This window comes from Coregonus lavaretus (assembly GCF_964263955.1).
Source record: "Coregonus lavaretus genome assembly, chromosome: 24".
NCBI lineage: Eukaryota > Metazoa > Chordata > Actinopteri > Salmoniformes > Salmonidae > Coregonus > Coregonus lavaretus.
In genome coordinates this window covers 46,504,286-46,530,040 of record NC_140011.1, presented here as the reverse complement: position 1 = coordinate 46,530,040, position 25,755 = coordinate 46,504,286, and the positions used below count along the sequence as shown (strand labels likewise).

Here is a 25,755-nt window from a genome sequence, read left to right as displayed (position 1 = left end):
TCCTCCTGATCCTCCTCCTCTTCCTCCTCACCCTCCTCCTCCTCCTGGTCCCTCCTCCTCCTCTTCCTCCTCTTCCTCCTGCTCCTCCTCACCCTCTTCCTCCTCCTCAATTCAAACGTTATAGTCCTTCAGGGAAGTCTATTGTTCAGCCAGGAGTCCAAGACATTTCCAGATCCTCTGAACCCAGTGGAGAACCGTGAAAGAGAACACCTTCAATTCTCTACTGCTTGACTTCCTGCACCTTTAATAGAATATTACTTTCAAAAGTTCCAACACCTAAATATAAACAATACCGGCACCCAAAATGAGTTTAACCGGCTTCCTGTTCCAGTCCAAGTGAAAAGCAGAGTTTAGGGGAGAGTGGGGTTAGTTGAGTCTAAGGGTTAGTTGAGTCTAAGGGTTAGTTGAGCCTAAGGGTTAGTTGAGCCTAAGGGTTAGTTGAGTCTAAGGGTTAGTTGAGTCTAAGGGTTAGTTGAGTCTAAGGGTTAGTTGAGTCTAAGGGTTAGTTGAGTCTAAGGGTTAGTTGAGCCTAAGGGTTAGTTGAGTCTAAGGGTTAGTTGAGCCACCCCTATTTTCTAGGACATAAACAAAATTATTAATTTGACCAAATATTAAGGAAGAGGTCATCATTTCATGGAAGGAAGAAGTCTAGGGTTTCTGGGATAATAGTGTTGATATTTAGGAAGAGGTCATCATTTCATGGAGTCTGTGAAGGAAGAAACCACATGGAGTCCAAAAAACAGATTTTCACCAAGTCAAATGAATTTATTGTGTTAGAGGTTTCATGATGATTGTATCTAAACCAAAGTAGATTTAGGGTTTGAGTTTTAGTGAGGTCAGATTTCAGATTTTTATTTATTTAGTTGAAGCACATTTACTGAATTTCTATACAATTAAAAAACTTTCAAATGCTATTTGGAGAATACTTAACCAGCATGGCTACCACAGCATTCTGCAGCGATACGCCATCCCATCTGGTTTGGGCTTAGTGGGACTATCATTTGTTTTTCAACAGGACAATGACCCAACACACCTCCAGGCTGTGTAAGGGCTATTTGACCAATAAGGAGAGTGATGGAGTGCTGCATCAGATGACCTGGCCTCCACAATCCCCCGACCTCGACCCAATTGAGATGGTTTGAGATGAGTTGGACCGCAGAGTGAAGGAAAAGCAGCCAACAAGTGCTCAGCATATGTGGGAACTCCTTCAAGACTGTTGGAAAATCATTCCAGGTGAATCTGGTTGAGAGAATGCCAAGAGTGTGCAAAGCTGTCATCAAGGCAAAGGGTGTATATTTGAAGAATCTAAAATATAAAATATATTTTGATTTGTTTAACACTTTTTGGGTTACTACATGATTCCATATGTGTTATTTCATAGTGTTGATGTCTTCACTATTATTCTACAATGTAGAAAATAGTCAAAATAAAGAAAAACCCTTGAATGAGTAGGTGTCCAAACTTTTGACTGGTAGTGTATATATTTTCTCAAATTACATAGCGTTTGCATTCCTAGGCATTACTAATCAAGCTCCGAACCACAAACAGACATCAATGAAGAACACAGATGATCGTATTATCACATTCACATGAATTATTTGAATATTACTTATGATTCTGTATTAATATCAGTGATGTAGTGGTGAGAAGGTTGGTCATGGATAAGACGAACAACCACTGATATAAATGAAAACGTAGGACATTTTTAGAATTGTATTTTTTTTGCATGTTGATTGCATTTTAATGTCGGACATATCTTATTTTGTTTAAGTTCCTAACTTGTTTGATAAGATTATTCAAGATTTTCTCAGGCGACCCCATTTGGAGCCCCGACACCAAGTTAGGGAACCACTGTACTAACATCTCTCTCTCTGTGTCTCCTCTGATTCCTCCTGCCTCAGCCTCACCACTGAGCACCACATCACTGTCTGTCTCAGTAGTCTACTGTCTGTCTCTGTAGTCTACTGTCTGTCTCTGTAGCCTACTGTCTGTCTCTGTAGTCTACTGTCTGTCTCTGTAGCCTACTGTCTGTCTCTGTAGCCTACTGTCTGTCTCTGTAGCCTACTGTCTGTCTCTGTAGCCTACTGTCTGTCTCTGTAGCCTACTGTCTGTCTCTGTAGCCTACTGTCTGTCTCTGTAGCCTACTGTCTGTCTGTCTCTGTAGTCTACTGTCTGTCTCTGTAGCCTACTGTCTGTCTCTGTAGTCTACTGTCTGTCTCTGTAGTCTACTGTCTGTCTCTGTAGTCTACTGTCTGTCTGTCTCTGTAGCCTACTGTCTGTCTGTCTCTGTAGTCTACTGTCTGTCTCTGTAGTCTACTGTCTGTCTCTGTAGTCTACTGTCTGTCTCAGTAGCCTACTGTCTGTCTGTCTCTGTAGCCTACTGTCTGTCTCTGTAGTCTACTGTCTGTCTGTCTCTGTAGTCTACTGTCTGTCTCTGTAGTCTACTGTCTGTCTCTGTAGCCTACTGTCTGTCTCAGTAGCCTACTGTCTGTCTCAGTAGTCTACTGTCTGTCTGTCTCTGTAGTCTACTGTCTGTCTCTGTCGCCTACTGTCTGTCTCTGTAGCCTACTGTCTGTCTGTCTCTGTAGCCTACTGTCTGTCTCTGTAGCCTACTGTCTGTCTCTGTAGCCTACTGTCTGTCTCTGTAGTCTACTGTCTGTCTGTCTCTGTAGTCTACTGTCTGTCTCTGTAGCCTACTGTCTGTCTCTGTAGCCTACTGTCTGTCTCTGTAGCCTACTGTCTGTCTCTGTAGTCTACTGTCTGTCTCTGTAGTCTACTGTCTGTCTCAGTAGCCTACTGTCTGTCTCTGTCGCCTACTGTCTGTCTCTGTAGTCTACTGTCTGTCTCTGTAGCCTACTGTCTGTCTCCGTAGCCTACTGTCTGTCTCCGTAGCCTACTGTCTGTCTCTGTAGCCTACTGTCTGTCTGTCTCTGTAGCCTACTGTCTGTCTCTGTAGTCTACTGTCTGTCTGTCTCTGTAGCCTACTGTCTGTCTCTGTAGCCTACTGTCTGTCTCTGTAGCCTACTGTCTGTCTCTGTAGCCTACTGTCTGTCTCTGTAGCCTACTGTCTGTCTCTGTAGCCTACTGTCTGTCTCTGTAGTCTACTGTCTGTCTCTGTAGTCTACTGTCTGTCTCTGTAGCCTACTGTCTGTCTCTGTAGTCTACTGTCTGTCTCCGTAGCCTACTGTCTGTCTCCGTAGCCTACTGTCTGTCTCTGTAGCCTACTGTCTGTCTCTGTAGTCTACTGTCTGTCTCTGTAGTCTACTGTCTGTCTCTGTAGCCTACTGTCTGTCTCTGTAGTCTACTGTCTGTCTCTGTAGCCTACTGTCTGTCTGTCTCTGTAGTCTACTGTCTGTCTCTGTAGCCTACTGTCTGTCTCTGTAGTCTACTGTCTGTCTCTGTAGCCTACTGTCTGTCTGTCTCTGTAGTCTACTGTCTGTCTCTGTAGCCTACTGTCTGTCTCTGTAGTCTACTGTCTGTCTCTGTAGCCTACTGTCTGTCTGTCTCTGTAGTCTACTGTCTGTCTCTGTAGTCTACTGTCTGTCTCTGTAGCCTACTGTCTGTCTCTGTAGTCTACTGTCTGTCTCTGTAGCCTACTGTCTGTCTGTCTCTGTAGTCTACTGTCTGTCTCTGTAGTCTACTGTCTGTCTCTGTAGCCTACTGTCTGTCTCAGTAGCCTACTGTCTGTCTCTGTAGCCTACTGTCTGTCTCTGTAGCCTACTGTCTGTCTCCGTAGCCTACTGTCTGTCTCTGTAGCCTACTGTCTGTCTCTGTAGTCTACTGTCTGTCTCTGTAGTCTACTGTCTGTCTCTGTAGTCTACTGTCTGTCTCTGTAGCCTACTGTCTGTAAGCCTACTGTCTGTCTCTGTAGCCTACTGTCTGTAAGCCTACTGTCTGTCTCTGTAGTCTACTGTCTGTCTCTGTAGCCTACTGTCTGTCTCTGTAGCCTACTGTCTGTCTCTGTAGCCTACTGTCTGTCTCCGTAGCCTACTGTCTGTCTGTCTCTGTAGTCTACTGTCTGTAAGCCTACTGTCTGTCTCTGTAGTCTACTGTCTGTCTAGCCTACTGTCCGTCTCTGTAGTCTACTGTCTGTAAGCCTACTGTCTGTCTCTGTAGCCTACTGTCTGTCTCTGTAGCCTACTGTCTGTCTCTGTAGCCTACTGTCTGTCTCTGTAGCCTACTGTCTGTCTCCGTAGCCTACTGTCTGTCTGTCTCTGTAGTCTACTGTCTGTAAGCCTACTGTCTGTCTCTGTAGTCTACTGTCTGTCTCTGTAGCCTACTGTCTGTCTCTGTAGCCTACTGTCTGTCTCTGTAGTCTACTGTCTGTCTCTGTAGCCTACTGTCTGTCTCAGTAGCCTACTGTCTGTCTCTGTCGCCTACTGTCTGTCTCTGTCGCCTACTGTCTGTCTCTGTAGTCTACTGTCTGTCTCTGTAGTCTACTGTCTGTCTCTGTAGTCTACTGTCTGTCTCTGTAGTCTACTGTCTGTCTCTGTAGCCTACTGTCTGTCTCTGTAGCCTACTGTCTGTCTCTGTCGCCTACTGTCTGTCTCTGTAGTCTACTGTCTGTCTCTGTCGCCTACTGTCTGTCTCTGTAGTCTACTGTCTGTCTCTGTAGCCTACTGTCTGTCTCTGTCGCCTACTGTCTGTCTCTGTAGTCTACTGTCTGTCTCTGTAGTCTACTGTCTGTCTCTGTAGTCTACTGTCTGTCTCTGTAGTCTACTGTCTGTCTCTGTAGCCTACTGTCTGTCTCTGTCGCCTACTGTCTGTCTCTGTAGTCTACTGTCTGTCTCTGTAGTCTACTGTCTGTCTCTGTAGTCTACTGTCTGTCTCTGTAGTCTACTGTCTGTCTCTGTAGTCTACTGTCTGTCTCTGTAGCCTACTGTCTGTCTCCGTAGCCTACTGTCTGTCTCTGTAGCCTACTGTCTGTCTCAGTAGCCTACTGTCTGTCTCTGTCGCCTACTGTCTGTCTCTGTAGTCTACTGTCTGTCTCTGTAGTCTACTGTCTGTAAGCCTACTGTCTGTCTCCGTAGCCTACTGTCTGTCTCCGTAGCCTACTGTCTGTCTCTGTAGCCTACTGTCTGTCTCTGTAGTCTACTGTCTGTCTCTGTAGCCTACTGTCTGTCTCAGTAGCCTACTGTCTGTCTCTGTAGCCTACTGTCTGTCTCTGTAGTCTACTGTCTGTCTCTGTAGTCTACTGTCTGTAAGCCTACTGTCTGTCTCTGTAGCCTACTGTCTGTCTCTGTAGCCTACTGTCTGTCTGTCTCTGTAGTCTACTGTCTGTCTCTGTAGCCTACTGTCTGTCTCTGTAGCCTACTGTCTGTCTCTGTAGCCTACTGTCTGTCTCTGTAGTCTACTGTCTGTCTCTGTAGTCTACTGTCTGTCTCTGTAGCCTACTGTCTGTCTCCGTAGCCTACTGTCTGTCTCTGTAGTCTACTGTCTGTCTCCGTAGCCTACTGTCTGTCTCTGTAGTCTACTGTCTGTCTCAGTAGCCTACTGTCTGTCTCCGTAGCCTACTGTCTGTCTCTGTAGTCTACTGTCTGTCTCTGTAGTCTACTGTCTGTCTCTGTAGCCTACTGTCTGTCTGTCTCTGTAGCCTACTGTCTGTCTCTGTAGTCTACTGTCTGTCTCTGTAGCCTACTGTCTGTCTGTCTCTGTAGCCTACTGTCTGTCTCTGTAGTCTACTGTCTGTCTCAGTAGCCTACTGTCTGTCTGTCTCAGTAGCCTACTGTCTGTCTCAGTAGTCTACTGTCTGTCTCTGTAGCCTACTGTCTGTCTGTCTCTGTAGTCTACTGTCTGTCTCTGTAGCCTACTGTCTGTCTGTCTCAGTAGCCTACTGTCTGTCTCTGTAGTCTACTGTCTGTCTCTGTAGTCTACTGTCTGTCTGTCTCTGTAGTCTACTGTCTGTCTCTGTAGTCTACTGTCTGTCTGTCTCAGTAGCCTACTGTCTGTCTCTGTAGTCTACTGTCTGTCTGTCTCTGTAGTCTACTGTCTGTCTCTGTAGTCTACTGTCTGTCTCTGTAGCCTACTGTCTGTCTGTCTCTGTAGTCTACTGTCTGTCTCTGTAGTCTACTGTCTGTCTCTGTAGTCTACTGTCTGTCTGTCTCTGTAGTCTACTGTCTGTCTCTGTAGCCTACTGTCTGTCTGTCTCTGTAGTCTACTGTCTGTCTCTGTAGCCTACTGTCTGTCTGTCTCTGTAGTCTACTGTCTGTCTCTGTAGCCTACTGTCTGTCTGTCTCAGTAGCCTACTGTCTGTCTCTGTAGTCTACTGTCTGTCTCTGTAGTCTACTGTCTGTCTGTCTCTGTAGTCTACTGTCTGTCTCTGTAGTCTACTGTCTGTCTGTCTCAGTAGCCTACTGTCTGTCTCTGTAGTCTACTGTCTGTCTCTGTAGTCTACTGTCTGTCTGTCTCTGTAGTCTACTGTCTGTCTCCGTAGCCTACTGTCTGTCTGTCTCTGTAGCCTACTGTCTGTCTCAGTAGCCTACTGTCTGTCTCTGTAGCCTACTGTCTGTCTCTGTAGCCTACTGTCTGTCTCTGTAGTCTACTGTCTGTCTCTGTAGCCTACTGTCTGTCTCTGTAGCCTACTGTCTGTCTCTGTAGCCTACTGTCTGTCTCTGTAGCCTACTGTCTGTCTCTGTAGCCTACTGTCTGTCTCTGTAGCCTACTGTCTGTCTCTGTAGTCTACTGTCTGTCTAGCCTACTGTCTGTCTCTGTAGTCTACTGTCTGTCTCTGTAGCCTACTGTCTGTCTCCGTAGCCTACTGTCTGTCTCCGTAGCCTACTGTCTGTCTCTGTAGCCTACTGTCTGTCTCTGTAGCCTACTGTCTGTCTCCGTAGCCTACTGACTGTCTCTGTAGCCTACTGTCTGTCTCTGTAGCCTACTGTCTGTCTCTGTAGCCTACTGTCTGTCTCTGTAGCCTACTGTCTGTCTCTGTAGTCTACTGTCTGTCTCTGTAGCCTACTGTCTGTCTCTGTAGCCTACTGTCTGTCTCTGTAGCCTACTGTCTGTCTCTGTAGCCTACTGTCTGTCTCTGTAGCCTACTGTCTGTCTCTGTAGCCTACTGTCTGTCTCTGTAGCCTACTGTCTGTCTCTGTAGCCTACTGTCTGTCTCTGTAGCCTACTGTCTGTCTCTGTAGTCTACTGTCTGTCTCTGTAGCCTACTGTCTGTCTCTGTAGCCTACTGTCTGTCTCTGTAGTCTTTTGTCTGTCTCTGTAGTCTACTGTCTGTAAGCCTACTGTCTGTCTCTGTAGCCTACTGTCTGTCTCTGTAGTCTACTGTCTGTCTCAGTAGCCTACTGTCTGTCTGTCTCTGTAGCCTACTGTCTGTCTCTGTAGTCTACTGTCCGTCTCTGTAGTCTACTGTCTGTCTCTGTAGCCTACTGTCTGTCTCTGTAGTCTACTGTCCGTCTCTGTAGTCTACTGTCTGTCTCTGTAGTCTACTGTCTGTAAAACAAAGTTATTAAGAGAAATTAGCAGCGTATATTTTGCTCCTGCTAAAATAGACTCTGTTTAACGTTAGCTTCTAACTTCATCCTTCTAGCTGGTTAAGTGATACTAGCCAGAGGCCTTCAACGTTGGTTAGTGCTGTCTGGGATCCTTGGGATGTCCCTACCCTAAACCTAACCCCTACCTTCACCTTCACCCTAACCATAAACCTTACCTAACCCTTACAATTTTACATTTCTACTTCAATGGGACTTCCCAAGGATTCCAAATAGCATGTACCCTTCAACGTTATTGCAATAGAAGTCTCTGCCGGCAGCTAGCCACCTGACTGACTGACATATCTATAAGCGACTATTTACCAGTCGTGCACTCATTCTCTGAGAGTCGTATTTTATTTTATTTTTATTCGGCATCTCCTAAACACACCATCAGCAGCATCTCTCGTTTTGCTGACTTCGAAATTAGTGCACTACATAGGGAGGAAATTAGTGCACTACATAGGGAGGAAATTAGTGCACTACATAGGGAGGAAATTAGTGCACTACATAGGGAGGAAATTAGTGCACTACATAGGGAGGAAATTAGTGCACTACATAGGGAGGAAATTAGTGCACTACATAGGGAGGAAATTAGTGCACTACATAGGGAGGGTGCTATTCTCTGGTCTAAATTAGTGCACTACATAGGGAGGGTGCTATTCTCTGGTCTAAATTAGTGCACTACATAGGGAGGAAATTAGTGCACTACATAGGGAGGAAATTAGTGCACTACATAGGGAGGGTGCTATTCTCTGGTCTAAATTAGTGCACTACATAGGGAGGGTGCTATTCTCTGGTCTAAATTAGTGCACTACATAGGGAGGAAATTAGTGCACTACATAGGGAGGAAATTAGTGCACTACATAGGGAGGAAATTAGTGCACTACATAGGGAGGGTGCTATTCTCTGGTCTAAATTAGTGCACTACATAGGGAGGGTGCTATTCTCTGGTCTAAATTAGTGCACTACATAGGGAGGGTGCTATTCTCTGGTCTAAATTAGTGCACTACATAGGGAGGGTGCTATTCTCTGGTCTAAATTAGTGCACTACATAGGGAGGGTGCTATTCTCTGGTCTAAATTAGTGCACTACATAGGGAGGGTGCTATTCTCTGGTCTAAATTAGTGCACTACATAGGGAGGGTGCTATTCTCTGGTCTAAATTAGTGCACTACATAGGGAGGAAATTAGTGCACTACATAGGGAGGAAATTAGTGCACTACATAGGGAGGAAATTAGTGCACTACATAGGGAGGAAATTAGTGCACTACATAGGGAGGAAATTAGTGCACTACATAGGGAGGAAATTAGTGCACTACATAGGGAGGGTGCTATTCTCTGGTCTAAATTAGTGCACTACATAGGGAGGAAATTAGTGCACTACATAGGGAGGAAATTAGTGCACTACATAGGGAGGAAATTAGTGCACTACATAGGGAGGGTGCTATTCTCTGGTCTAAATTAGTGCACTACATAGGGAGGGTGCTATTCTCTGGTCTAAATTAGTGCACTACATAGGGAGGGTGCTATTCTCTGGTCTAAATTAGTGCACTACATAGGGAGGGTGCTATTCTCTGGTCTAAATTAGTGCACTACATAGGGAGGGTGCTATTCTCTGGTCTAAATTAGTGCACTACATAGGGAGGGTGCTATTCTCTGGTCTAAATTAGTGCACTACATAGGGAGGGTGCTATTCTCTGGTCTAAATTAGTGCACTACATAGGGAGGGTGCTATTCTCTGGTCTAAATTAGTGCACTACATAGGGAGGGTGCTATTCTCTGGTCTAAATTAGTGCACTACATAGGGAGGGTGCTATTTGAAATGCAGAATCATGGATTGCAGGGTTCGGGTCAATTCTATTTAAATTCCAGTCAATTCAGGAAGTACACTGAAATTACAACACCAATTCTCTTCAATGGTTTTCAATGAGGAAAGCTTCACATTTGGTTAACTTTCTGAATTGACTGGAATTGAAATGGAATTGACCCCAACCCTGATGGATTGACATGGCTTGGGTGTTTACAGTGAAGATAACAACAGTCACCATGGAGATGGTTACTGTTCAGCATAAAAACACAGTTGACCTTGATTCATTTAATAAAAATGCCTTTAAAGCGATGGATAATAACAGCACCAAAACTCATGAAGTTAAAACGCCTTTATTGATCAAAACAACAATCATAGAAGAAGAACATTATTTATTAATTAATTAATTGGATGGATGGATGGATGATGGATGGAGGATGGAGGATGGATGGATGGATGATGGATGGATGGATGGATGGATGGATGGATGGATGGATGGATGGATGGATGGATGGATGGATGGATGGATGGATGGATGGATGATGGATGGATGGATGGATGGATGGATGGATGGATGGATGATGGATGGATGATGGATGTATGATGGATGATGGATGGATGGATGATGGATGATGGATGATGGATGATGGATGGCTGGATGATGGATGGATGGATGGATGGATGATGGATTGATGGATGATGGATGGATGGATGATGGATGATGGATGGATGGAGGATGGATGGATGGAGGATGGATGATGGATGGATGATGGATGTATGATGGATGATGGATGGATGGATGATGGATGATGGATGATGGGTGATGGATGGCTGGATGATGGATGGATGGATGGATGATGGATTGATGGATGATGGATAGATGGATGGATGGATGGATGGATGGATGGAGAGAGAGAGATAGAGAGAGAGAGAGAGAGAGAGAGAGAGAGAGAGAGAGAGAGAGAGAGAGAGAGATAGTGAGGGTAGAGCAGGAACCCAGAGAAGACACTGTTCCCTTCAGGTTAGTGAGGGTAGAACAGGAACCCAGAGAAGACACTGTTCCCTTCAGGTTAGTGAGGGTAGAGCAGGAACCCAGAGAAGACACTGTTCCCTTCAGGTTAGTGAGGGTAGAGCAGGAAGCCAGAGAAGACACTGTTCCCTTCAGGTTAGTGAGGGTAGAGCAGGAACCCAGAGAAGACACTGTTCCCTTCAGGTTAGTGAGGGTAGAGCAGGAACCCAGAGAAGACACTGTTCCCTTCAGGTTAGTGAGGGTAGAGCAGGAACCCAGAGAAGACACTGTTCCCTTCAGGTTAGTGAGGGTAGAGCAGGAAGCCAGAGAAGACACTGTTCCCTTCAGGTTAGTGAGGGTAGAGCAGGAAGCCAGAGAAGACACTGTTCCCTTCAGGTTAGTGAGGGTAGAGCAGGAAGCCAGAGAAGACACTGTTCCCTTCAGGTTAGTGAGGGTAGAGCAGGAAGCCAGAGAAGACACTGTTCCCTTCAGGTTAGTGAGGGTAGAGCAGGAAGCCAGAGAAGACACTGTTCCCTTCAGGTTTTCCCGTCATGCCGTTGTAGTCGTTGGTCTCCAGCCACACCTCCTGATCCTTCCTCAGGTACGCAGCCAGACCCCCCGAACTCACCTGGAGAGGGGGAGGAGAGGGGAGGGTTAACAATGTGTGTTTCCATGTGTGTTATGCATGTGTATGTGTGTTTGTGGGTGTGTTATGCATGTGTATGTGTGTTTGTGGGTGTGTTATGCATGTGTATGTGTGTCTGTGGGTGTGTTATGCATGTGTATGTGTGTTTGTGGGTGTGTTATGCATGTGTATGTGTGTTTGTGGGTGTGTTATGCATGTGTATGTGTGTTTGTGGGTGTGTTATGCATGTGTATGTGTGTTTGTGGGTGTGTTATGCATGTGTATGTGTGTTTCCATGTGTGTTATGCATGTGTATGTGTGTCTGTGGGTGTGTTATGCATGTGTATGTGTGTTTGTGGGTGTGTTATGCATGTGTATGTGTGTTTCCATGTGTGTTATGCATGTGTATGTGTGTTTGTGGGTGTGTTATGCATGTGTATGTGTGTTTGTGGGTGTGTTATGCATGTGTATGTGTGTTGTGGGTGTGTTATGCATGTGTATGTGTGTTTGTGGGTGTGTTATGCATGTGTATGTGTGTTTGTGGGTGTGTTATGCATGTGTATGTGTGTTTGTGGGTGTGTTATGCATGTGTATGTGTGTTTGTGGGTGTGTTATGCATGTGTATGTGTGTTTGTGGGTGTGTTATGCATGTGTATGTGTGTCTGTGGGTGTGTTATGCATGTGTATGTGTGTCTGTGGTGTGTTATGCATGTGTATGTGTGTTTGTGCGTGTGTTATGCATGTGTATGTGTGTCTGTGGGTGTGTATGTGTGTTTGTGGGTGTGTTATGCATGTGTATGTGTGTTTGTGGGGTGTGTTATGCATGTGTATGTGTGTTTGTGGGTGTGTTATGCATGTGTATGTGTGTTTCCATGTGTGTTATGCATGTGTATGTGTGTTTGTGGGTGTGTTATGCATGTGTATGTGTGTTTGTGGGTGTGTTATGCATGTGTATGTGTGTTTGTGGGTGTGTTATGCATGTGTATGTGTGTTTGTGGGTGTGTTATGCATGTGTATGTGTGTTTGTGGGTGTGTTATGCATGTGTATGTGTGTTTGTGGGTGTGTTATGCATGTGTATGTGTGTCTGTGGGTGTGTTATGCATGTGTATGTGTGTTTGTGGGTGTGTTATGCATGTGTATGTGTGTCTGTGGGTGTGTTATGCATGTGTATGTGTGTCTGTGGGTGTGTTATGCATGTGTATGTGTGTTTGTGGGTGTGTTATGCATGTGTATGTGTGTTTGTGGGTGTGTTATGCATGTGTATGTGTGTTTGTGGGTGTGTTATGCATGTGTATGTGTGTTTCCATGTGTGTTATGCATGTGTATGTGTGTTTGTGGGTGTGTTATGCATGTGTATGTGTGTTTCCATGTGTGTTATGCATGTGTATGTGTGTTTGTGGGTGTGTTATGCATGTGTATGTGTGTTTGTGGGTGTGTTATGCATGTGTATGTGTGTTTGTGGGTGTGTTATGCATGTGTATGTGTGTCTGTGGGTGTGTTATGCATGTGTATGTGTGTTTGTGGGTGTGTTATGCATGTGTATGTGTGTTTGTGGGTGTGTTATGCATGTGTATGTGTGTTTGTGGGTGTGTTATGCATGTGTATGTGTGTTTGTGGGTGTGTTATGCATGTGTATGTGTGTTTGTGCGTGTGTTATGCATGTGTATGTGTGTTTGTGGGTGTGTCATGCATGTGTATGTGTGTTTGTGCGTGTGTTATGCATGTGTATGTGTGTTTGTGGGTGTGTTATGCATGTGTATGTGTGTTTGTGCGTGTGTTATGCATGTGTATGTGTGTTTGTGGGTGTGTTATGCATGTGTATGTGTGTTTGTGGGTGTGTTATGCATGTGTATGTGTGTTTGTGGGTGTGTTATGCATGTGTATGTGTGTTTGTGGGTGTGTTATGCATGTGTATGTGTGTTTGTGGGTGTGTTATGCATGTGTATGTGTGTTTGTGGGTGTGTTATGCATGTGTATGTGTGTTTCCATGTGTGTTATGCATGTGTATGTGTGTTTGTGGGTGTGTTATGCATGTGTATGTGTGTTTGTGGGTGTGTTATGCATGTGTATGTGTGTTTCCATGTGTGTTATGCATGTGTATGTGTGTTTGTGGGTGTGTTATGCATGTGTATGTGTGTTTCCATGTGTGTTATGCATGTGTATGTGTGTTTGTGGGTGTGTTATGCATGTGTATGTGTGTTTGTGGGTGTGTTATGCATGTGTATGTGTGTTTGTGGGTGTGTTATGCATGTGTATGTGTGTCTGTGGGTGTGTTATGCATGTGTATGTGTGTTTGTGGGTGTGTTATGCATGTGTATGTGTGTTTGTGGGTGTGTTATGCATGTGTATGTGTGTTTGTGGGTGTGTTATGCATGTGTATGTGTGTTTGTGGGTGTGTTATGCATGTGTATGTGTGTTTGTGGGTGTGTTATGCATGTGTATGTGTGTTTGTGCGTGTGTTATGCATGTGTATGTGTGTTTGTGGGTGTGTCATGCATGTGTATGTGTGTTTGTGCGTGTGTTATGCATGTGTATGTGTGTTTGTGGGTGTGTTATGCATGTGTATGTGTGTTTGTGCGTGTGTTATGCATGTGTATGTGTGTTTGTGGGTGTGTTATGCATGTGTATGTGTGTTTGTGGGTGTGTTATGCATGTGTATGTGTGTTTGTGGGTGTGTTATGCATGTGTATGTGTGTTTGTGGGTGTGTTATGCATGTGTATGTGTGTACCTGTCGGTTTTTAACCCCATACATCAGGTCACAGAAGGAGGCCAGACTGGTTCCATCCAATTTGAACAGCAGACAGAGTCTCTCCTCAGACGACGCGTGGTACACAAAGTAGTACGTCCCCGACACACGGCATCTACAGCGAAAGAGAGGATGGATGGACAGACTGACTAGCTGACACTGACAGACAGACTGACTGGCTGGCTGGCTGGCTGGCTGGCTGGCTGGCTGACACTGACTGACTGACTGGCTGGCTGGCTGGCTGGCTGGCTGACTGACTGACTGACTGACTGGCTGACACTGACTGGCTGGCTGGCTGGCTGGCTGACACTGACTGGCTGACTGACTGACTGACTGGCTGGCTGGCTGACAGACTGACTGACTGACTGGCTGACACTGACTGGCTGGCTGGCTGGCTGGCTGACACTGACTGACTGACTGGCTGGCTGGCTGACTGACTGGCTGGCTGGCTGACTGACTGGCTGGCTGGCTGACTGGCTGGCTGGCTGGCTGGCTGACTGACTGGCTGACAGAAATGTTCCCTCCTCTGCTTCCTGAAGTCAACAATCTGTTGGATCTGTTGGATCTGATGGATCTGATGGATCTGATGGATCTGTTGGATCTGATGGATCTGTTGGATCTGATGGATCTGTTGGATCTGATGGATCTGATGGATCTGATGGATCTGTTGGTTCTGATGGATCTGTTGGATCTGATGGATCTGATGGATCTGATGGATCTGTTGGATCTGATGGATCTGATGGATCTGATGGATCTGTTGGATCTGATGGATCTGTTGGATCTGATGGATCTGTTGGATCTGATTGAACTGATGGATCTGATGGATCTGTTGGATTTGTTGGATCTGATGGATCTGATGGATCTGTTGGATCTGATGGATCTGATGGATCTGTTGGATCTGATGGATCTGATGGATCTGATGGATCTGATGGATCTGTTGGATCTGTTGGATCTGATGGATCTGTTGGAGCGGGTACAGGGCCTTGATGTGGGCCATGACCAGTCTCTCCAAGCACTTCATGATGACGAGGTCAGCGTGACGGGGCGATAGTCATTTGGACATGTCATCTTGTTTTTCTTGGGCACTGGGATGATGGTGGTCTCCCTGAAGCAGATGGGGACTACAGCCTGGGACAGGGACAGGTTGAAGATGTCCAAGAAGACGCCAGCCAGCTAGTCAGCAATCTGAGGACTTGGCCAGGGATGCCATCTGAGCCGGCAGCTTTGTCGGTATTCACTCTTTTGAGAGTTTTCCTCACGTCAGCCACGGAGAGCGAAAGCACCTGGTCGTCCGGAGCAGCAAGAGTCTTCCTGGATGGCTCAGTATTGTCTGCCTGGAAGCGAGCACAGAATGTGTTAAGCTCGTCTGGGAGGGAGGCTTCAGTGGGCTCCGCACAGCTGGATTTGCCTTTGTAGTCTGTGATAGTCTGTAGTCTACATGCGTCGCGAGTCTGAGTTGTCGAACATCCATTCAAGTTTGAGTCTATTGTCTTTTTGCTCGTACCTGCTAGCCTTGTTCACGTCACGTGCCACCGAGTCATCGGGGTTCATTCTGCTGACATTAAATGCTGCAGTATGGGCTCGCAGCATTGTAAGGATATCTCAGACAGACAGACAAGGTAAGCCGGGCGTACACCACATGATTTTGGCCCCGATTTAGCTTTCCTAGACACGTTTTTAAGATCAGAGACAAAATCCCAATGTTGTTGCCTACTCGGGCATGCGGACATCACCGAGCGGGTCAGACACGCAATCTGAGGCTCCCAATCCTCTCTTTGAGCAGTCCCAGACGTCCCGATTTTTTTCAAACGTTTGATTTTATCGGCATAAAATCTGCAATGCTTTTGTAGTGTGAAATATGCAATGACAAGTTTTGAGAACAGCGACCAGCAATAGCCAACGAGAGCTCAGAGAAGAAGCCAGTGAGATGATGCCGTTGTTTCCCATCACCCAGAACGTGGAGACTCTGGAGCAGGAGCCATGACTACCTTGGTATTCCCTCTGGAGCAGGAGCCATGACTACCTTGGTATTCCCTCTGGAGCAGGAGCCATGACTACCTTGGTATTCCCTCTGGAGCAGGAGCCATGACTACCTTGGTATTCCCTCTGGAGCAGGAGCCATGACTACCTGGTATTCCCTCTGGAGCAGGAGCCATGACTACCTGGTATTCCCTCTGGAGCAGGAGCCATGACTACCTGGTATTTGCTCTGGAGCAGGAGCCATGACTACCTGGTATTCCCTCTGGAGCAGGAGCCATGACTACCTGGTATTCCCTCTGGAGCAGGAGCCATGACTACCTGGTATTCCCTCTGGAGCAGGAGCCATGACTACCTGGTATTTGCTTTAGCCAACGTGTCAAACGGTTACAGCTCTGATATTCACAAGCAATGTTATTCAATTCAAAATGTATTGGCTATTAGATATTTCAACTTTGTATGGCAAGCGTGAATGTCTGACTGAAACCGTTTGACTCTGCTTTGAGCCACATCTCGTTCTAGCTACGTTAAGAGCGTGGTATCGAGAATCCTTACAACCAAGGCTCTTGTGCGCACCAATACGTATGTTGGAAAGACAAAACTACAGGAAAGGCGGTCGTTGTGAGGCTCAGCAATGTTAGGATTTAGAAAGTCTTGTAGCCCGGCATTACCTGAAGCGTCCAGTCTCTGTGTTGTAGTCCTTGTTAACATCAGTGATGACGGAGGTGAATCTGATGACACTGGCCTTCTCTGGAGGGATGGCGGTGCCTCTGGCCACACTGAAGGCAGAATGTAGCTGAGACCCTGCTGAGCCTGACTCCCCTGGCTCTCCCCGGGGTCCCTCTGGCCCTGGGGATCCCTCTTCTCCTCTCACACCACTACGACCTGGCTTCCCAACCGCTCCCTTCACACCCGGCTCCCCCTTCTGGCCCTCATCTGGTCTCTGGCCTGGTCCAGATAGAACACCTGGATAGAAGAGGGAACGTTTTGAGATGTGAGTATTTACCCTGGAATGTATTTGGGAGGGGGAGGAGGGGGGAGGAGGGGGGGTGTACCTGGCACTCCCTTTTCCCCCGTCTCTCCATCTCGTCCGTCCCTTCCTGGTAACCCTGGGATACCGGGCAGTCCAGGCGTCCCCGCCGACGGACACGTCTCCATGGTAACCAGGTCAGGCAGCGCCAATGAGAGCATAGCTCCTATAGCAATGCAAAGACAGACCATAGCAACCACTGAAGAGGAGAAGGGAATTGTGAAGAGTTGAGAGGGAGGAGAAGAGAAGATAGGAGAGGGGAGGGGAGGGGAGGGGAGAGGAGAGGAGAGGAGAGGAGAGGAGAGGAGAGGAGAGGAGAGGAGAGGAGAGGAGAGGAGAGGAGAGGAGAGGAGAGGAGAGGAGAGGAGAGGAGAGGAGAGGAGAGGAGAGGAGAGGTAAAACTATCAACACCAGCAGAATGAACAAACTGAGTTGCTGAAATCTGTTTGTGTTAATTATGTCTATAACACAAAACCCTGTGTAAAGTATATCCAAAGAGAGAAAGTCATACTGATTTAACAACTCTATCAACAAATTCAGTTCAACTGTTATGAACCCTGTGACACAAACTACAGCAGCAGAGGACAGAAGTTAATTTATTACCACTGGTTATGTCCGGTTATATCGCAGATTAGTTAAAACAGACTTACCTGCAGTAGAGAAGATTCACAATACTGTACAATACTGTATGCTGTGTGATTGTAGAGAGAGAGAGAGAGAGAGAGAGAGAGAGAGAGAGAGAGAGAGAGAGAGAGAGAGAGAGAGAGAGAGAGAGATGTTACGTAAAATGAGGAGAAAAAAAAGAGGAACTGGAACAAAAGTGGAACCTCTAGTCACATCTGCATCCTCAGCAGGTTTCACATCTCCAGGGCCACGGTCACGTGTGCGTGTGTGTGTGTGAAAAATAAACTCTACATCAGGGTAGACTCTTCAACTGAACGCTGCTTGCACCCGCCCACTCGACTAGAATCACTACTCTCGGCGGGTCTGACCTAGAGTATGTGGACAACTACAAATACCTAGGTGTCTGGTTAGACCGTAAACACTCCTTCCAGACTCACATTAAGCATCTCCAATCAAAAGTTTGATCTAGAATCGGCTTCCTATTTTGCAACAAAGCCTCCTTCACTCATGCTGCCAAACATGCCCTCGTAAAACTGACTATCCTACCGATCCTTGACTTCGGCGATGTCATTTACAAAATAGCCTCCAACCTTCTACTCAGCAAATTGGATGTAGTCTATCACAGTGCCATCCGTTTTGTCTCCAAAGCCCCATACACTACCCACCACTGTGACCTGTACGCTCTTGTTGGCTGGCCCTCACTACGTATTTGTCGCCAAACCCACTGGCTCCAGGTCATCTATAAATCACTGCTAGGCAAATCCCCGCCTTATCTTAGCTCATTGGTCACCATAGCAACACCCACCCGTAGTATGCGCTCCAGCAGGTATATCTCACTGGTCATCCCCAAAGCCAACACCTCCTTTGGCCGCCATTCCTTCCAGTTCTCTGCTGAAAATGACTGGATCGAATTGCAAAAATCTCTGAAGCTGGAGACTCTTATCTCCCTCACTAACTTTAAGCATCAGTTGTCAGAGCACCTTACCGATCACTGCACCTGTACACAGCCCATCTGAAATTAGCCCACCCAACTACCTCATCCCCTTATTTTGCTCATTTGCACCCCAGTATCTCTATTTGCACATCATCTCTTGCACATCTATCACTCCAGTGTTAATACTAAATTGTAATTATTTTGCACTATAGCCTATTTATTGCCTTACCTCCATAACTTACTACATTTGCACACACTGTATATATATTTTCTGTTGTATTTTTGACTTTATGTTTTGTTTACCCCATATGTAACTCTGTGTTGTTGTTTTTATCGCACTGCTTTGCTTTATCTTGGCCAGGTCGCAGTTGTAAATGAGAACTTGTTCTCAACTGGCTTACCTGGTTAAATAAAGGTGAAATAAAATAAATAAATAAAAACTGAGGCAGGTCTTCCTCCTTTCATATTTCTAGATCCTGACAAACCCCCCAGTCCCTGGCAGTGACAGCCATAACCATACCATGATGCTGATGACAGGATCAATACAGAATCAATAGAAATATGAAAGGAGCAACGTGTGACTGTGATATGTGGTTGTCTCACCTAGCTATCTTTTTTGTAGATGAGTTTTAATATTGCAGATAGATGGTAGATTCCAATATAATTGTCTGCACCATTTCCAATCCCCCATATATATTTTTTGTAGATATATATATATATATAAAATATATGTATGTATATATATAAAATATATATATGTATATATATAAAATATATATATGTATATATATAAAAAATATATATGTATATACAGTACCAGTCAAAAGTTTGGACATACCTACTCATTCAAGGGTTTTTCTTTATTTTTACTATTTTCTACATTGTAGAATAATAGTGAAGACATCAAAACTATGAAATAACACATATGGAATCATGTAGTAACCAAAAAAGTGTTAAACAAATCAAAATATGTTTTAGATTTTAGATTCTTCAAAGTAGCCACCCTTTGCCTTGATGACAGCTTTGCACACTCTTGGCATTCTCTCAACCAGCTTCACCTGGAATGCTTTTCCAACAGTCTTGAAGGAGTTCCCACATATGCTGAGCACTTGTTGGCTGCTTTTCCTTCACTCTGCGGCCAACTCATCCTAAACCATCTCAAATGGGTTGAGGTCGGGGGATTGTGGAGGCCAGGTCATCTGATGCAGCACTCCATCACTCTCCTTCTTGGTCAAATAGCCCTTACACAGTCTGGAGGTGTGTTGGGTCATTGTCCTGTTGAAAAACAAATGATAGTCCCACTAAGCCCAAACCAGATTGGATGGCGTATCGCTGCAGAATGCTGTGGTAGCCATGCTGGTTAAGTGTACCTTGAATTCTAAATAAATCACAGACAGTGTCACCAGCAAAGCACCCCCACACCATAACACCTCCTCCTCCATGCTTTACGGTGGGAAATACACATGCGGAGATCATCCGTTCACCCACACCGCGTCTCATAAAGACACGGCGGTTGGAACCAAAAATCTCCAATTTGGACTCCAGACCAAAGGACACATTTCCACCAGTCTAATGTCCATTGCTCGTGTTTCTTGGCCCAAGCAAGTCTCTTCTTCTTATTGGTGTCCTTTAGAAGTGGTTTCTTTGCAGCAATTCGACCATGAAGGCCTGATTCACACAGTCTCCTCTGAACAGTTGATGTTGAGATGTGTCTGTGACTTGAACTCTGTGAAGCATTTATTTGGGCTGCAATCTGAGGTGCAGTTAACTCTAATGAACTTATCCTCTGCAGCAGAGGTAACTATGGGTCTTCCTTTCCTGTGGCGGTCCTCATGAGAGCCAGTTTCATCATAGCGCTAGATGGTTTTTGCGACTGCACTTGAAGAAACTTTCAAAGTTCTTGAAATGTTCCGTATTGACTGACCTTCATGTCTTAAAGTAATAATGGACTGTCGTTTCTCTTTGCTTATTTGAGCTGTTCTTGCCATAATCCCCCGACCTCAACCAAATTGAGATGGTTTGGGTTGAGTCGGACCGCAGAGTGAAGGAAAAGCAGCCAACAAGTGCTCAGCATATGTGGGAACTCCTTCAAGACTGTTGGAAAAGCATTCCAGGTGAAGCTGGTTGAGAGAATGCCAAGAGTGTGCAAAGCTGTCATCAAGGCAAAGGGTGGCTATTTGAAGAGTCTCAAATATAACATATATTTTGATTTGTTTAACACTTTTTTGGTTACTACATGATTCCATATGTGTTATTTCATCGTTTTGATGGCTTCACTATTATTCTACAATGTAGAAAATAGTAAAAAATAAAGAAAAACCCTTGAATTAGTAGGTGTTCTAAAACTTTTGACTGGTAGTGAGTGTATGTAGAAAACAATCTTGCATATCTTACGTTATTTCAGGATAACCAGGACTGTTACCTCTAACCAGGACTGTTACCTCTAACCAGGACTGTTACCTCTAACCAGGACTGTTACCTCTAACCAGGACGGTTACCTCTAACCAGGACTGTTACCTCTAACCAGGACTGTTACCTCTAACCAGGACTGTTACCTCTAACCAGGACTGTTACCTCTAACCAGGACCGTTACCTCTAACCAGGACGGTTACCTCTAACCAGGACTGTTACCTCTAACCAGGACTGTTACCTCTAACCAGGACTGTTACCTCTAACCAGGACTGTTACCTCTAACCAGGACTGTTACCTCTAACCAGGACTGTTACCTCTAACCAGGACTGTTACCTCTAACCAGGACTGTTACCTCTAACCAGGACTGTTACCTCTAACCAGGACTGTTACCTCTAACCAGGACTGTTACCTCTAACCAGGACTGTTACCTCTAACCAGGACTGTTACCTCTAACCAGGACTGTTACCTCTAACCAGGACTGTTACCTCTAACCAGGACCGTTACCTCTAACCAGGACTGTTACCTCTAACCAGGACTGTTACCTCTAACCAGGACTGTTACCTCTAACCAGGACCGTTACCTCTAACCAGGACTGTTACCTCTAACCAGGACTGTTACCTCTAACCAGGACTGTTACCTCTAACCAGGACTGTTACCTCTAACCAGGACTGTTACCTCTAACCAGGACTGTTACCTCTAACCAGGACTGTTACCTCTAACCAGGACTGTTACCTCTAACCAGGACTGTTACCTCTAACCAGGACTGTTACCTCTAACCAGGACTGTTACCTCTAACCAGGACTGTTACCTCTAACCAGGACTGTTACCTCTAACCAGGACTGTTACCTCTAACCAGGACTGTTACCTCTAACCAGGACTGTTACCTCTAACCAGGACTGTTACCTCTAACCAGGACTGTTACCTCTAACCAGGACGGTTACCTCTAACCAGGACGGTTACCTCTAACCAGGACTGTTACCTCTAACCAGGACCGTTACCTATAACCAGGACCGTTACCTCTAACCAGGACTGTTACCTCTAACCAGGACTGTTACCTCTAACCAGGACTGTTACCTCTAACCAGGACTGTTACCTCTAACCAGGACTGTTACCTCTAACCAGGACTGTTACCTCTAACCAGGACTGTTACCTCTAACCAGGACTGTTACCTCTAACCAGGACTGTTACCTCTAACCAGGACTGTTACCTCTAACCAGGACTGTTACCTCTAACCAGGACTGTTACCTCTAACCAGGACTGTTACCTCTAACCAGGACTGTTACCTCTAACCAGGACTGTTACCTCTAACCAGGACTGTTACCTCTAACCAGGACCGTTACCTCTAACCAGGACTGTTACCTCTAACCAGGACTGTTACCTCTAACCAGGACTGTTACCTCTAACCAGGACTGTTACCTCTAACCAGGACTGTTACCTCTAACCAGGACTGTTACCTCTAACCAGGACTGTTACCTCTAACCAGGACTGTTACCTCTAACCAGGACTGTTACCTCTAACCAGGACTGTTACCTCTAACCAGGACTGTTACCTCTAACCAGGACTGTTACCTCTAACCAGGACTGTTACCTCTAACCAGGACTGTTACCTCTAACCAGGACTGTTACCTCTAACCAGGACTGTTACCTCTAACCAGGACTGTTACCTCTAACCAGGACTGTTACCTCTAACCAGGACTGTTACCTCTAACCAGGACTGTTACCTCTAACCAGGACTGTTACCTCTAACCAGGACCGTTACCTCTAACCAGGACTGTTACCTCTAACCAGGACTGTTACCTCTAACCAGGACTGTTACCTCTAACCAGGACTGTTACCTCTAACCAGGACTGTTACCTCTAACCAGGACTGTTACCTCTAACCAGGACTGTTACCTCTAACCAGGACTGTTACCTCTAACCAGGACTGTTACCTCTAACCAGGACTGTTACCTCTAACCAGGACTGTTACCTCTAACCAGGACCGTTACCTCTAACCAGGACTGTTACCTCTAACCAGGACTGTTACCTCTAACCAGGACTGTTACCTCTAACCAGGACTGTTACCTCTAACCAGGACTGTTACCTCTAACCAGGACTGTTACCTCTAACCAGGACTGTTACCTCTAACCAGGACTGTTACCTCTAACCAGGACTGTTACCTCTAACCAGGACTGTTACCTCTAACCAGGACTGTTACCTCTAACCAGGACTGTTACCTCTAACCAGGACTGTTACCTCTAACCAGGACTGTTACCTCTAACCAGGACTGTTACCTCTAACCAGGACTGGCATTACAAACATTACATTTTTGGCGAGCGATTATTCATCCTATGTTGTCCTTAACTCCATAGCAACAGATGTGGGACACAAACACACACACACTCATACACACTCTCCACCCTTCCCCCACAAACAACCACAAGCGCAGACATTCAACAGTTGTTCCAATCCCGAGCCCAACTCAAGAAAATACTTGATGTGTGAATGCCTATACAGTTGTAGCTGTTTGAGAAGGCATGCCAAATTGAGCAAGAATGGGGAGATTTGAGTAACCAATGTTAAGTCCTATCTGACGGAGCTCAGATACACCCCCCTTCCCCTGAAACACACACACACTGGTCCAGCGTTGTGACCATTTTCCCAAGCATCTCTGTGCAGTCAGACCTTTGATTATTTGGTGCCACCAGGGCCACAATACCTTTCCCCCCTCTGATTGTCAGAGTGTGACCCCTCTCCATGGGTTACTGCAGCTAGTGTTGCCAGCACTGCCACTACCTCACCTAGCTGTCTTAAGGCCCTAACTGTAAGTCATTCTGGATAAGAGCGTCTACTAAATGACTTAAATGTAAATGTAAAATGCAAATCCCAGGTAAAAAGTTACAGGAAAACCAAAGACCTTTCCAAGAGGTGTTGAGTGTTCCTGTTTCCAAATCAGAGACAAGGTTAGAATATTGTTTAATGATTCCCAACTAAATTTACTGAGCTTGAGCAATTTTGATAAAAAAACAATGGTGTATAAAACATTAGGAATACCTTCCTAATATTGAGTTGCATCCCCCCTTTTGCCCTCAGAACAGCCTCAATTCGTCGGGGTTGGACTCTACAATATGTAAATTGGAGTCAACAGGGATGCTGGCCACATTCTTCCCCCAGTTGTGTCAAGTTGGCTGGATGTCCTTTGAGTGGTGGACCATTCGTGATACACATGGGAAACTATTGAGTGTGAAAAATCCTGCAGCGTAGCAGTTCTTGACACACTCAAACCGGTGCGCCTGGCACCTACTACCATACCCCGTTTAATTGCACATAAATATTTTGTCTTGCCCATTCACCCTCTGAATGGCACACATACACAATCCATGTCTCAATTGACTCAAGGCTTAAAAATCCTTCTTTAACCCGTCTCCTCCCCTTCATCTACACTGATTGAAGTGGATTTAACAAGTGACATCAATAAGGGATCATAGCTTTCACCTGGATTCACCTGGTCAGTCTATGTCATGGGAAGAGCAGGTGTTCCTAATGTTTTGTTCACTCAGTGTACAGTTCCTTCAGAAAGTATTCAGACCCCTTGACTTTTCCCACATGTTGTTGTGTTACAGCCTGAATTTAAAATGGATTAAATTGAGATGTTGTGTCACTGGCCTACACACAATACCCCATAATGTCAAAGTGGAATTATGTTTTTTTATTTAATTTATTTTTTTATGAAAAGCTGAAATGTCTTGAGTCAATAAGTATTCAGCCCCTTTCTTATGGCAAGCCTAAATAAATTCAGGAGTAAATATTTGCTTAACAAGTCACATAATAAGTTGCATGGACTCACTCTGTGTGCAATAATAGTGTTTAACATGATTGATAGGGTACTGACATGACTACCTCATCTCTGTACCCCACACATACAGTTATATATAAGGTCCCTCAGTTGAGCAGTGAATTTCAAACACAGATTCAACCACAAAGACAAGGGAGGTTTTCCAACTCCTCGCAAAGAAGGGCACCTATTGGTAGATGGGTAAAAATAAAAAAACTAAGCAGACATTGAATATCCCTTTGAGCATGGTGAAGTTATTAATTACACTTTGGATTGTGTATCAATACACCCAGTCACTACAAATATACAGGCCTCCTTCCTAACTTAGTTGCTGGAGAGGAAGGAAACCGCTCAGGGATTTCACCATTAGGCCAAAGGTGACTTTAAAAACGTTATAGAGTTTATTGGCTGTGATAGGAGAAAACTGAGGATGGATCAACAACATTGTAGTTACTCCACAATACTAACCTAATTGACAGAGTGAAAAGAAGGAAGCCTGTACAGAATACAAATATTCCAAAACATGCATCCTGTTTGCAACAAGGCATTAAAGTAATACTGCAAAGAAATGTGGCAAAGCAATTCACTTTTTGTCCTGAATACTAAGTGTTATGTCTGGGGCAAATCCAATACAACACATTACTGAGTACCACTCTCTATATTTTCCAGCATAGTGGTGGCTGCATCATGTTATGGGTATGCTTGTAATCGTTAAGGACTGGGGAGTTTCTCAGGATAAAAAAGAAATTGACTGGAGCTAATCACAGGCAAAATCCTGGAGGAAAACCTTGTTCAGTCTGCTTTCCAACAGACACTGGGAGATGAATTCTCCTTTCAGCAGGACAATAACCTAAAACACAAGGCCAAATCCACACTGGAGTTCCTTACCAGTGGCCGAGTTACAGTTTTGATAATCCTTAGAGACTTACCCAGAAAGACTCACAGCTGTAATCACTGCCAAAGGTTCTTCTACAAAGTTTTGACTTAGGGATGTGAATATTTATGTCATTGTGATATTTGTAAAAAAAAACGTTTTCACTTTGTCATTATGGGGTATTGTGTGTAGACGGGTGAGAAAAAAATAATATTTATTCAATTTTGAATTCAGGCTGAAACACAACAAAATGTGGAATAAATCAAGGGGAATTAATACTTTCTGAAGGCGCTGGATGTGGCCCTAGGAGTTGGGCAAAGCTGGTAGAATCTTATTCAAAATGATTCACAGCTGTAATGGCTTCCAAAGGTACTTCCAGAAGTATTAACTCTGGGATGGGAAGACATACACAATCAAGACATC

At 45.2% G+C, this 25,755-nt stretch overlaps 1 protein-coding gene across 2 annotated transcripts; it reads right to left on the bottom strand.

The window, feature by feature from the left end:
- Positions 1-9,624: 9,624 nt before the first annotated feature.
- Positions 9,625-17,395, bottom strand: LOC311099806 (complement C1q subcomponent subunit C-like). Of its 2 annotated transcripts, none has more exons than XM_084140555.1 (5): positions 17,327-17,395; positions 16,702-16,875; positions 16,318-16,612; positions 13,652-13,784; positions 9,625-10,924 (listed from the first exon to the last, which is right to left on the bottom strand). In XM_084140555.1, the coding sequence occupies exons 2-5, from the start codon at positions 16,865-16,867 to the stop codon at positions 10,790-10,792; spliced, it is 729 nt and encodes a 242-aa protein (XP_083996681.1). In that variant the 5' UTR covers positions 16,868-16,875; positions 17,327-17,395; the 3' UTR covers positions 9,625-10,789. The 2 variants fall into 2 exon arrangements, with proteins under 2 accessions (XP_083996681.1, XP_083996680.1); XM_084140554.1 differs by lacking the exon at positions 17,327-17,395 and adding an exon at positions 17,280-17,302.
- Between the last annotated feature and the right edge of the window lie 8,360 nt (positions 17,396-25,755).

Bases quoted from the DNA above. Each gene is read 5' to 3' on its own strand.
- LOC311099806 (XM_084140555.1), bottom strand. From the start codon at position 16,867: ATGGTCTGTCTTTGCATTGCTATAGGAGCTATGCTCTCATTGGCGCTG. The intron at 16,613-16,701 runs GTACACCCCCCC...TCTTCTATCCAG, and splicing joins GGGGGAAAAGGGAGTGCCAG to GTGTTCTATCTGGACCAGGC. The intron at 10,925-13,651 runs GTACACACATAC...CCCCCTCTCCAG, and splicing joins ATGGGGTTAAAAACCGACAG to GTGAGTTCGGGGGGTCTGGC.